This window comes from Pangasianodon hypophthalmus, chromosome 23, assembly GCF_027358585.1.
Source record: "Pangasianodon hypophthalmus isolate fPanHyp1 chromosome 23, fPanHyp1.pri, whole genome shotgun sequence".
NCBI lineage: Eukaryota > Metazoa > Chordata > Actinopteri > Siluriformes > Pangasiidae > Pangasianodon > Pangasianodon hypophthalmus.
The window spans coordinates 7786126-7800360 of NC_069732.1; the positions used below are offsets into that span (position 1 = coordinate 7786126).

The 14235-nt window shown below is 39.2% G+C and overlaps 1 protein-coding gene and 1 long non-coding RNA gene across 17 annotated transcripts in view; one reads left to right on the forward strand and one right to left on the reverse strand.

The window, feature by feature from the left end:
* pleca (plectin a) overlaps positions 1-14235 on the reverse strand; it is a 120700-nt gene that overhangs the window by 55422 nt on the left and 51043 nt on the right. For 3 of the 16 annotated variants that reach the window (XM_026929539.3, XM_053228508.1, XM_053228506.1), the window contains exon 1: positions 699-833. The exons of 9 other annotated variants lie outside the window; for them this stretch is intronic. In XM_026929539.3, the coding sequence (XP_026785340.3) occupies positions 699-810 (112 nt within the window). In that variant the 5' untranslated portion in view covers positions 811-833. Of the gene's footprint in view, positions 1-698; positions 834-2985; positions 3491-4176; positions 5536-14235 lie in introns of those variants that run through there. 4 more of the 16 variants (XM_053228513.1, XM_053228511.1, XM_053228514.1 and 1 more) reach the window with 3 other exon arrangements.
* Positions 1131-9366, forward strand: LOC113535942 (uncharacterized). The gene is made up of 3 exons (XR_003403651.3): positions 1131-1417; positions 6900-6986; positions 8430-9366. It is a non-coding gene; the product is annotated as an uncharacterized LOC113535942 (long non-coding RNA).

Here is a 14235-nt window from a genome sequence, read left to right on the forward strand (position 1 = left end):
GTATGCCATTCATACCAGAAAAGGGGATGAATATGCCTGTGGACACCTTAGCACTCCTGTCATCCAACACCTGTGTTTAGGGTGTGGTTTCTAACTGCTGAATAAAAATAAGACCAAGCCCCTCATAGCCTAAAGATGTTACAAACGAAATGAGACAGCAGCAATCTGAGCCTCTCGCTAGAACCTTTAAAAGGTCACCTTAACTATGCGCATAGCTGTGAACCTCTGCAAAAAAACCGGTTGGATCCTCTGTATGCCTCTGACAATTAACATTCCTTACATTTTTCCAGGTTTCTTTATGGCATGCTTCCGCACTGGCACAAAAGTTCAAGCGAAACTATACACAAAGGATTTAAAATCGTTAAGTTAATTCTTTTTTCTTTTCTGCAGAGACATTAATTCATTAGTAATGCAGGCTTTGACTGGCAGCTGAATACAACTGTAAGGATACGCCTCTAAAACGTCATCTGGTTGCACTCAGCATTTATAGGGTTAAGTGTTGCAGTACGGCATGCCAGGAAAAAGGGTTGAGAGAGAGAGAGAGAGAGGGAGAGAGGGGTGGTCACACACAGGGAAGAATAAGCATACAAGACGAGAACCTCACCAACGACGTCAGAAGACGAACTGCTTGCAGCTATTCTAATCCTTTAGCATGCTGAACTTTTCAAATACAACTTTTTCTTAAATTGCAGTCTTACCTTCTTCGAGTTGCCTCTTCCGCTGCCTCCAATTCCACACGACTATCAGCGTAACTATATGACCCAAAACCACGAGGGTTGGGAACACGTTTCCAGGGGGGCTCACCGGCATTGGGCCTGGGACAGAATGTCTGCCGGTGAGCGCTTACACCCAGCAGAACAAGGCTCGAGGTGAAAGGTGAGGGAGACTAGTGGGAAGGGGGGTGGGCAGAGAGGGGTGTGGTGCTCTCGCTGGACTTTAAACGCCGCAAGCACGATGCATCTATTCTGGATACAAGAGCCGAGAGCGCCTGTGCTGCCCCCTCCTTTTCTCTCCCTCTCTCTCTCTCTCTCTCTCTCTCTCTCTCCGTGACTCAGTCCTCTGGCAAAAGTGGCTTAACTTCCTCCCCTCCCTCTTTCCCTCCCTCGCTTTCTCTTTAATCAGCTCATCCAAAAGCTCTCTTCTTACATTATGTCTGGCTTTTGTCTCTTCACACTTATGTCTTTCTTAATTTTCTTTAATTTTATTTTATCTATGCAACAAAGGATGTTTGTCCTTCCACAGACTCTCATAGGTTTACATTAATAATACATGAGGTTTTTTTTTTTTCACTGTATCATCAACCACATGACTGCAAGCAACTAAACTCAAAGGTTTGCTTGACTTTCACTCTGATAAGCGCCTGAAAGAGCAAAACAATACACTGATTTTACTTCAGGCTGTTTGCCCTTCAAAGAAGGTGAGTTTTTCATTCTGCTGATATCTTTTACCATTTATTCGTGTCATTTCCTTCAGCTTAATTTCTGCACTTTTCTTACTTCTCTTTTACTCTCATTCATTATATAACAACTGTATTTGTTCCCCTCAGTTAATTCCTTCCTTATGCCTAAACCCTAAAAACACATGTGCCCTCACTTCCCAGAAGCCTAAAAGAGCTGGGCATTCAGTCTGTCCAGGGATAGAGTTTACAGCCGCTATTCAAGGATATCATGTTACAGCTCTTCAGAATAAAAAATGATCAGAGCTATGTGCAACTATTAAACTCAATATGAAAATGTATAGTGAATTGCATTGCTACTTTGTCAGATCACTCTTTATTTACTGAGTGGACAGAAAGTCCTTGACATTATCATCACTCACTTGGCACCATGTCACAAACTCGCTTGCGTTCACACACAAACACACCCCTGCAATACAAACATCATAAAAAGCACTGCTTTCCAAGTTAACCTAATAGATAGTGAGCAGTGTTTGTTCCGTATGCTTTTGGCACACATATAATGTTCTGTTTTGCTTCAACACTTGGTACGAGCCTGAAAGTGACACTGCTGCAGACAGCAGGAAGAAACCCAATCCCGATACGGCTCAGCCAGCCACCAGTGTAGCCTTGGGGAGGAAAGTCTGCGGCGTCACTGTCACACAGACCCAAATAAAGCTGCCATAAATAGATGACAAATTACACTTGATTTATGTGTGGCATGAACAAGAGTACAGAAGGGTTTAAAAGCAGAAAGGAATCCAAGTCGGGTATGTAGATATGCAACCAACCTGAGACACTGTCATAAAAACACATGCATAAGCACACACACCCAATGACCTACCAGGTATTATCTTCATTTGAAGGTTACTGAAGTTTATTTCAAGACTGCAAGAGTAGAGAGTGAGAAGTAAAGAAAAGGAAGAAAGACAGGACTGTACAAAAGATACACAAAGAGAAAGACAGCAGGGTGACCTTATATGATCTGATCTGCACTGGCAGTATGACAAGGCACTATTAAGCCTGAGTTGTCGGCCATTCTTGAGCCATACTTGAGCCATACTTGAGGTCTAAATTGGACAGAACAAAAGTGGCGTCCTCTAGAGGCTATTTTGTCAGCCCCCTCTCTCCTGAAGGGTGGGGTCAGTTTCATCTTCCTCAGTTTGCAAGAGATAAACTGCAGTGGTGGTGTACGCCAGAAATAAATGACACAAGGACAAACAGAAATAATAATAATCATCATATTTCAGTGCATTTCAGGAAATTGTGTCAAGTAATATCACACTTCCATATTCTGATAAACTGGTGCCTAAAGTTTTAAGCAAGTCATGCAAAAAGTCAGATGACCTTAAAAAAAACTGTAGACACTAAATTAATAATCAATACATCACAAAATATTTGCCCCCCCACCTAGTTGGTCAAGGCCTTAACATATATAACACTAAATATAATGATGCCCCAAACTGCATTTCAATTCCAGTATCCAAGTCTACATCCAGCTCTTTCTTGCCTTAACCAAATGGTCTGCAAAAGTCTCAGTTCCCACCTACCATTTAGACGTGGACGGCAACAGCAACAGCAGAGGTTCATAGCTGTACCCAGCAGCCTTGTGATCCCTTTCAGCCAAAATACAGACACTCACTGACAATTTAGCACATCTGACCTCAAGACATGTGTGATTATCAGACCAGAGAGGCGTACAGTAGGCAAAGTGAAAAAAAAAGTGCTGGAAGGAAATTGGGAGGGAGAAGGAAAATGGGGGCTGAAGTTTTATTCATCTGCATGGCTCCACATGGCTTTCCACTGTGGAAAAGTACTTCCCTTGTGGTTGTTATTGGTTGTGACAGGGGGATTCAGGATGGATTCCAACATACACTTAACTGTAAAACACTGGTAAATGCATTTATTTTCTTTCAAGTTTTAACATTTTAGGAAATAGTATGTAAGAAACTATGGACTATGCAAACCATCTGACAAAGATATGATTGTGTGTGCAGGCTTTAAGCAGCAATGGGCAGTTCTAAGCATGCCAGAAGCTCTATTATTTGGTTCATTGAGAGCAATAAACTTGGATGGACTGGGCTGCATCTCCCACCCCACCCCATCCGACCCCACCCCTCTCCACCCATCTTTGCATTGAGACTCATGCTCCTGGGGCCATGGATCATTCAACACCCCCACCCCTTCATCAGGTCCCTTAGAGTACCCTAGGCTCTCAGAGTTTGTGGGATCTGAGAAATATTTTAAGACTTATCTTAATGTTTGGTTCGGGTCTGGGAATTCTACACAAGGCCAAACATTTCCCAAGCATACTGTCTAAGTCAAAATCATATGTGAATGCCAGAGTCATTACTCAAAGCACTTTTGGACAACTACTCATGTACAGCCTGAATTTAATTACAAAAACTAAATGACAGAATGCACTGTGTTTATTTGAGGCTAGACATTTTTATACTATACACATGGATGAATTTATACTATTTATAGTCAGTGGGTGCTTTATGCAGATAAAATCTACATTGACTGTAGTATTAATTTTTACAAAATTAAGTCCTCTAAGCATGCACTGTAATAATACAGTGAATCAGATGCCATGCACAGTATTCCCTGTTATTCAAATTGCATAACACCAGGCTAAATAAACACTACTGAAACATTTTCATGGAGAATGAGATCTCTCTCTAAATGTCTGTGTCCAATTCACTTATGCAGCTTGAATATAGATGTCAAATTGTGCCTACCTTGGCCCTGTTGGATCAAATCCTCCATGAAGAATCTACCATCATCAGACTCCATCACAGCTAGCCTAATGTTCAAACCAGAAAAATCTCAAACACACTGAGAAAAGAACTGAGAGCTTGTCGTGTCTTTCGTCTTTCTGACTGCAGCCTTTATTTCCTGCAGGCAGCACTGCTATAGTTGGGAATAGTCATTATTGGCAAAATCAAGGGTGGTAACGTCTAAATGTGATCTTCAGGACTACTGGAGTGAGTCAATTTCTGCCCGTTCGAGTGAGAGAGGGAGAAAGAAGAAATAAGGAAGGGAAAAACTTAATGGAGGCTAATTGGACTCAGATCTCCCGCTTCTACTTCGTCATTTATCGGCCTGGGAATGGAAACTTCTGGCGCGGCACAGGATGGGGCATTTCAAGCAGTCTACCCACATCCCTGAGTCATTATGGCCACACGATGAATCAAGCTCCAGGTCGTCAAATGCATCAACATAGTTTCTTTCTTTCCATTCTATAGTCTGCACACAGATTTCTTCAGATTTCAATGAAATTTATCACCAGCAGGTGGCAATATAAGAGCATATAGATCATAAAACCACACGTGGAAGAATTTGTCACTGCCAAATTCTGTAAACATTCTGTTGATGAGCTATTTTCTGTCCAACGGTTTTCCGCTAACTGTAAAATTGGCATTACCGCTGTGGCCACTAGGTTCTTGGTACTCATAACTGCCTCCTTCAGTGCCGATGTTCTTAAGGTTGAAAAAAAAAAAGGCCGACATTTTAATTTCAAACAGATCTGGTGATGCATTTTTGGCATGGTAAGAACTTTTCAAGCACAGCTTCAAGCACATAGTATAACCGACTATCAAACTCTCAACAAGTCGACAAGGAAGGACTTTCTGTTTTACTTCCTCTCATTAGTGAAGCAGGTTGTATATCTCTCTCTAATGCCTTCTAGATGTGGGTCTGTGTGTGAATGACTGAATGAATGATAAATTAAGAGAGACCACAGCAGCTGCAAGAGCAACAGCAGCTCCCTTTATAAATATTTGCAGAATATTCATGCCTGTATAAACCAGATGGTCCAGAAAGCTAACGAGGGAAGCCAATATTTGGCTACAATGCATCATTCCCTCATTTTCCTCCCCATACTACAGTAGTAAGTGTTCCTTTGAACGGAACAGGCTGACTTGGGTGGATTAGTCTAGTTTGAGTTGTTGGTAACTTTTGTACAGGAGAAGTTCATTTCCAGTCTTATAACAAATAGTTCTATACCTATAACTCCTGTTCATTAGAACAAAAATGAAGTTGGTATCTTGGTATACGAAAAATGGTACTTACATACACTTGGAAGTGTATCCAGAATCCAGAATCTTAAATGGAACTCTTGGATTGTCTCTCTGGGTAACTTTTAAAGTTTCACTGTATAACCTTACAACATAGGGTTTCTATTTTAAAAAAGGTACCAAGTAGTTCCCCCTTAGGGAGTGATATTTGGCAAAAATGGACAATGTCACAATTCATCACAGGTCATATAATGGGGAGGTCTTAAGGGGCTCTATATTGATATTAATGCCCACATTGTTATCATTAGATGTTTGTAAATTGGAGGAATATAGATTCATGCACCCAAAGGATGCTCTAATAGTGATTTGTGTGCAGCCTAATGCAGTGATTACTCTGGGAAATCCTAACAGACTACAGGCATATTATAAAACATATAACAGATTAACAATATTCTGTTAAATCTGTTACCTGCTATTTAATAATAATTAAAAAAAAACTACAATAATATATATAAACCGTATATGAATCAGAAACCCCTTATGGATTCTGTTTCTTCCTGAAAACTCTAGCATGCTGTTGAGATCCTTTCACAATATGAGCAGCGAGACCTTGGGAAAAGTGACACAATTCCTATAATAATTTCTAACTCTCTCATTGGACGCGAGGCGGGCTTTTTACATGCTTAGTGTTGTTAAGTTCAACTTGACCTGCCCCGGAGCAGGTTAACCGTGTATTGTCAATTGTGACCTACCAAGTTGACCTACCAAGCTGAAAAGATAGCCACTTTCGTGGTATGGATAAGCCAGAGTTTTACCCAAACTTAGATTTCTAACCCTGCAATCCTGAATTATATTCAGTGTCTTTATAATCTTTGCATAGAAGATGGTACAAAGTTTGAAGGAAATGATGTGGGTGCAGGTAGATATTGCCTGTACTGGTACCAACAGTTTTGCCTGCAATCAATGTCTCCCTCATAAAGTCTTTAGAAGTCAAGTATCCCATGGTACAGATCACATTACTGAAGATGAATGAATGTTATCAGGACACAGGCACTGAGGATGCTTTTCTATTTCAGCCACAAAAACTCCATTTTGAAAGAGCACAACAAAAGCCACCTGCAAGTCTTTAAGTGGCATAACCATTCCAATCAACACTGCTTTCTAGCCAGGAGGAAGACAACAATGCAGTTGATATCACTTCTACTAATGCATCAGTGGAAAAACTGACTTAGAGTCCAACTTCTAAAAAATGCATCAGTACAGTCATCTTCTTGTCATTGTCTTTATTTCCTTTTTTTCCCTCTTATGTTTACTGTTTTGGCAATTGAAATTCAATTCAGCAGTGGATTAAAGGAAAAGCTTCTACTATGTCAATTTCCTTTGGTAAGAACTGCTCTCTTGGGTGCTGCCTGAATCAGTGCAAATGTACTCTTTGTACTTCTCAGGGAAAGAAGCAATTTAAACAGGACGTAAACGGGAAGAAGGAGGGAAGAAGTGATGTGGGGGAAAAAGTGAAAGAACAAGGACTGAAGGTAAAATGTTGAGCGTTATACAGTCTGAACTTGACCAACCCTAAGAATGCATATCTGTGTATACTGTACAGAGAAGATCTCAAGGGCAGATGTTCGAAATTTCACTAGTAAACAATGAGAATGTACATTTATGGTGAATGTGTGCCTTTATGTTCTTTGCACAGAAGATTGCACAAAAGGATGCAATCCTTATTTATTAGATATTAATAGCAGTACCTCCTGGTAAAGTGGCACACCCTCGAAACATCAGAGTCCATGCACTACTGGCATCTGGTCTATTCTAAGCACAACAACACTTGAAAGGAAACCTCATAAACTACAAGTCCACAAGTGGCATAACCAAGTAAAGAAAGGAAAACACGTCTCCACCAAAGATGACCCACAGTACAAGTTTAGAAAATGGCCTCATATACTATTATTAAAATCTCAGTAACAGAAAGAAAACATGTGACTTAATGATATAGCCCTATCTGCAGCATGAAGAACCCAACCTGGGTGTTTATTCTCTTAGTAAGACCTTTCTAAACTTCACAAGTGCACCCTGTTCTGTACATAATATTAAAGAATATATTCTTCATGATTACATTTGCTCATTTAGCTGATATTTTTTATTCTAATCAACTTACAAGTAAAACAAGATACAACCAAGCAGTTGAGAGTAAAGGGTTTTGTTGAAGTACCCATTGCAGCAGCGTGACTTTGCAGTGATTTGAACTCATGACCTTTGGATCAGTAACTTAAAACCACTGAGCCACCACTTCCCTACTAAACCAACCAACTGAGACCAAGCAAGCAAAGCTTACAGGCAAAGCAGCAGTAAGAGCAACATGCAAGTCTTTTGAATTAAACATGATGACTGGTCAAAAATAAAAATATTTAGAACTTGTCTAGTCTAAACAGACCATAAAAATCAGCAATTTTTCATGAATTGGATAGACAGATGCAAGTGCAGGGTTTTTTGGTTTTATCAAAACCAGCATAGCAGACTAAAGGACTAGGCAATACTAAGAACCATGAGGCAGACTAACTCAATAAATGTGAAGCAGGCACTTCACAAAAAAAAAAAAACCAACAAAAAAACCACTAATCAAGATAACACAAGCTTGGACTTGTCACAGATACAACACCAGAGTGAGATTCACAAAGTGAGGCTGAAAGGTTGGGTTATTTAAAGGGAATGGTGTGATTGTACACCGGTGAGTGTAATTAGCAATCAGGTGACTGGGCGTGAAATAGGAGCTTATGGTCCTTATTTTATCAAAAAAAAAAAAAATAAGCTTTTGGATTTTTTAAGACATTTTAATTAATATAACAACATAACAACACACGGAATTGTACAAATAAAGTGGTACAAAGTCAAGTTTGAACTTGTTAGATTAGATCAGACCTGCTCTAAGCATTTGCATCCATCCATCCATTTTTTGTACCGCTTATCCTACACAGGGTCGCAGGGAGCCTGGAGCCTACTGCAGTGGACCCAGGGCACAAGGCAGGGGGAACCCTGGACATGGTGCCAACCCATCATAGGGCACATCTGCACACACACACACTATGGACAATTTCAGAGATGCCAATTAGTCTACAATGCATGCCTTTGGACTGGGGAGGAAAGCTCCAAAGCAGCGCACGAACATGCAAGCTCCACACGCAAAGGGTGGAGGTGGAAATCAAGCCCCCAACCCCAGAGGTCCAAGGCAAACATGCTAACCACTAAGCCACTGTGCCCTACCCTAAGCATTTGAATTTCAAAGAAAAAAAGAGGAAGTGTGTGTGTGTGTGTGTGTGTGTAAAATCTCCTGGCAGGACATGAATCAGTCCAGTTAAATTTCCTGCAATAACTCAACTAGAACAGGTGCTGCAGTTACAGTTATACACGGATGACAGCAATGAAACAATTACAGAAATCTAAACAACTGAATGACAAAAAGTCAACTGAATGCCCCATTCAATCCCATCAAACAGAACAGAATCTTTCCAGGAAACAGAAGCAGTCCAGGGAGCAACCACAAGCTCTGAAATCAGACACTGTGCTATTGGTAAGGTCAATGCTTAAATATATAATGAGCAAATGGGCAAAGCTTCTTCAATGTCTACCAAAGACCAGCTAAATAAATTTGTACTGGTAACTAACTTTCTGCTGTGGAGGGTTCCATATGGAAACCCTAAAGACTTGTTCTTCCCAAAAACAGTTTACGCCTAAGTCTCAGCCTTGCTTCAGTGTATAATCTCACCTGGATGTAGTGTATTTGTCCACAAACTCTCCCTTTCCCCTTGCCTTCTTATACAGGCTGACACACTGGATTATGGAATATGTAAGACATTAAAGGCTATGTTTCCTTCAAAAATAAAGGCACCATTATATGCAGACATTCAATTTGGACAGGACTTGATGCCTTCTTGCCTCTGAATGTAGCTCTAGGGTTCGTTTCAGACACACCCTAAGTCACTAGGTCTAGAGAGTCATGCGTCCTTGTGATCAAGGACTTCTAACTGTGCTTTCCTCCATGATCCCAACACAAAACAAATAAAAAGTCAAAGACTGCCGAAGGGATAATTTCAGAGAGAAGAGACACAAACTGGCTTTTAAAGAGCAAGGCACCAAAAAGACTCCATCATCTGTAATTAATAACAAAGAGCCTTCTGAAAAAAATAATGGCCGAAGGTAACCTAAAGTGGATGTGGTTCACATGTGCCTGAGTGGCGTTAATTTTGTTGATGACACTTAAGAGAAAAGGCATTCCATCAACAACCTGTACCATTGGCAAAAAGGATAACTAATTAACATTTCAGCCTTGTATACTAAATCTAGGACAAAATGCAATGACATTTTCCTCAAGTCCTAAAACCAAGACCAAAATGTCTGTTGAACAAAGGTGCACTCACTTCAATCACTCACTGTGCAAAGGCTATAATAGTATGTAGTATGTATGCTAACGTTAAAGCCTACTGGTTGCAGAAACATGCTGTTGAACTCCTTGTTTTATTACATTGCCAACCTTTTTGACTACAGTGGCATTACTTTTGTGATAAAATAATTAACCTCCTGGTAGATTTTTTTTTTTAGGTTTTTCTTATTAGGCTAATGTAATACTAGCTACTAGTCACTGAAATGATCTTACATTTATCATTATTGGCTTTCTTTATTCACAGAGCCTTTAGCACCAGGTCTGCTAACAATACAATATAGGAAACAGTATGCCAGTATGCTAAATTATATCATTAACCCACCTTCAACAATGGACATTGAGAGACCGCAAGCTTTCTCTAAACACCATAATACTCATAAAAACAGCGACAGAGCAAGAAATGCCCTTGTGTTAATGGAAATAACAGCACTTCCATCTCCAGGATGGAATACAGACAATTACACCTCTGTTTCTTAGTATTACTCACATAAAAACCTGAATATGTGCTGTTCTAAAGGTCAGAGTGGAAAAACTTAAACAGTTACTTGTTTAAAAATAAGCACAGAAAACTGGCAAAGACTGATGGAAGTATGAGTGTACCTATACACAATCATGAATGTTGCTTTTGGACATGGCATATGAATGCTTGGTCAGCTTATCCTTTAAACTGTGGCCACACTTTCTTTACCAGAGAGTGCAGAGAACTAACTAAATCATTGACATTATTTTATTAATTTAATGAATAAAAATTAGTGAATTTAAAGCATGATAAAGTAGTCTATATTCCCTGTACACATTATAATTTCATGACCATAGGTTCATAGGTTGTGCAAACAAGTATCTGTTGGCACACAATTTAAAAAAAATAGAATGTAAATGTTGCTGTATAACAGCGGTTAAAGCCCAACCATTAAATTAAACCAGATTCTCAGTGATTAATGTGATAATTACAACTTGGACTATTCATGAAGCAATATATTGGCAAAATACCATATACCTATTTAATGTTTATTTCAGTGCTTATCATTAATATATGATTATATAAGTCTTTATTTGTTTATTTTTTAAACTGCATTTTTTTTTTTACTTTTTTGTTACATACTATTACATTTAACAGCAAAGAAAAAAATGTAATCTGTTTCTTCAGTCTTCATTTTCTGTTTTTTCAGTTTAGATCCCATCTCTGAGACCTCTACTAAAGAAAAATCTGGCAAACCTAGTGGTGTGAACTACATGCTGGTCATTTGCGTAATCTGAAAGTTCTGCATGTAAATTTTGATGCAACATCTGAATTTCGTTTATTGTTGAATCTGAATATGACCCTTAGTCTGTAGATGGGGCAAGTTGGTACAAAGTTTCACTTCATCTCACCCACAAAATTACTGGGTTAAAGGATTTTGTAGAGCCTCAGTGTTTCTGACTGCATTCCAGAGGCACCATTAGGTCCTTTCAGCTCAGCGATGACAGGTTTAAGACAGAGTTGACAGTACAACCCCAGTATCTCCCTCAAGGTATTTAACACACATACAGACAAAGATAGTCTTGACATTTTGACCTCCAGTGATAATTACAAAAACATTAAATGAAAAATAGTAAGAATTTACCAACTTCAAGTAGAGCTAAGCTCTGGTGCCGTCCTTGGATATTTGGCCCAAGTAGTATGTGTTACATCCCTGGATGTATTTTGGTTTTCTGGGTGTGTCTCTCTCTCTCTCTCCCTCTCTCTTTATTATGTGTTTAGGACATCCCAGAGGACAGTCAGATATAATGCAGGGTTGGTAGTTCGGGAATGATATCATCACATTAGAAGAATATAAAAAGGAAACTGCCGGTGATGTTTGAGCACGTCATATCAGTCCCAGTATACAGTATACAACACTGTTTTGTGTATTCCAGCTTTATATTAGTTTCATGCTGTCTTGATTCTTTACTCTGTGCCATTCTTTGAATTTTGTATACAGCATTACGCTAGCTTTTGAATTCTGTTGACATTGTATGCAGTAGGTTTATGCTTGCTCTGTAAATTATGTATATAAGCTACATGCTCGCCTGTACTTGACACATGTAAACATTCTATCAACTTCATTCTTTTGTTTTTGCTTGTAACTGGAAAGGTACTTTAAAAATCTCAGTTAGCAGTGTTTTTTGTATGTTATTTTGCCGTTACCCTGTTACCCCGACGCTAATTATCCAGCAACACCTCTTTATTATCTATTTTCTTCAATATATTTGCATCGAAACAACAAATCTGCTAAATGGTCTCTTTGATTTATGCTATGGACCTTGCTTCTGACTGGCAAAATAAGGTTAATTTGTTTTTAGAGACAAACATAAAGGGTCGTAACACATCATCCAGGTATCTGTGGCATGTTGGAAATTTCATGTTACTCACACACTAAGTACTATATACTGCATTTGTTTAGGGTTTAGTTGAATAGTGCGCCTTTTCAAATGCCGTACATAGTTTTATGAAAGGAGTTGGAGTCTGGTTTAAGGGCCATTGCACTTCGCCTTGCAGGCAGCAGAGGGCTCTAAAAAGGGCATGTAAATTTACAAACTGCCCCTTTAAAGCTTTTTGCAGATGCAAGGCTTAAAAACCCCATATCCAACCCATACTGGGCCCCTCATTCCTCTGTTGTGTTCAAGGAACAGAATTTATGTGCACTTATGGTTGTCCACAGACCATTAACCACATCTCTGATTCCGGTATGTTGGAAAAGGATTCAGGCAAATCAGACACACTCAAGAGGCTCTCACACACTTACACACAGACACAGTGGGCCTCTTTTTCTTTTTGCTTTTTAACAAAGCCTTAGTTGTTAGCACGTTTGCCTCGCACCTCCAGGGTTGGGGGTTCGATTCCCACCTCCACCCTGTGTGCGTGGAGCTTGCATGCTCTCCCTGTGCCTTGGGGTTTCCTCCAGGTACTCTGGTTTCCTCCGCAAGTCCAAAGTTATGCAATGTAGGCTCACTGACATCTCTAAATTGTGTGTGTGATTGTGCCCTGCAATGATTTGGCACCCCGTCCACGGTGTCCCCCACCTTGGATGGATAGGATGTAAAAGAACTTTTCAGAGTTTTGAATAATTCTTTTTCTTATTATTATTATTATTATTATTATTATTAGTTCTGTCGGCTATATGCTGCCTTATTTTCTCTCATATATAGAAACAGAATTACATAGATTATTAGAGCATTTTTTTCTCTAGAGAACAATTGTATCATAATAAATTACCATAAGTTGATTTATGCAGTCTGAACAGACCCAGACACAACACATCTAATTACAGAGATCAATGTTTCTGTGTTTTTAAATTATAAACACTTAAACAGTCACAGTTAAAATTGTTCTCCAGGTCTAGACTTCTATTAGATCAATTTTTGGAAAGCCCAGGCACAAGGCACAACTACTCAGTAGCAATCAGTCAAAAGTGGTAATTAACCGAATTAGAGCACTGTAATGATGCAAATGGAATAATCTCATGAACACAAAAGCCAGGGACAGGAACAGCTCCATGGCAACGTGAGACAAAGGAAATGCACAGGATGCAGGAAATACATTTAGTGAGCAATAAGGTGATGGCTGACTCACAGACGCTACACTTTTAAAAGCTGACCAACACACAAATACACACAGAGTGACTCAGCTCTTCAGCTCCCATGTGAGTGTGGTCACTAATGACTGTGCGTGGCTATGACTGCTGGACACAGCAGGAACAAAGTAATCAAACAGAGACTGTGCAGGACAGTGATTAAAACAATTTAAACTGACAACTGCAATAAGAAAAAAAAATTACATACTGACTACATGCACCAAAAAACTGCACAGCTCTTTTAGACAGATCTTAAATATAACTATTTACATTTATACATACTTTTAGAAAGATGAAGCCTTCAGTGGTTCTTTGGATAGGTAAGGGTTCTTAGCATTAAACCAGTTAAAAGTTTAAAGCTAAAATGCATTAGATTAAACTATGTAATGAATTTCAGAATTAATCTTTTCTTTTTTCATAATTTTTTGGTATTTTGACCAAATCCCTTAAGTATCCGTAACTATAGAGCAAATAGGAAGCCTGAACAGTAATGTCATTATGTGATAATATATCCTGCACCAGGGAACAGATCAGATATTCTGCAAATGGACCACTTATCTTGTGCATAAGTACATATGTAGGTTACTCTTAAATCAGATCTTAAATCTTGGCTCTGCTTTTGTTACACGTTCTTTATAACATTTGTCTAAATGCACAGATTTTGTCTTTATAAACACTGGAGATAGCTAATGTCAAACTAGTCAAATCATCTTCTTTCAGCTGCTCCCATTAGGGGTTGCCACAGCGGAT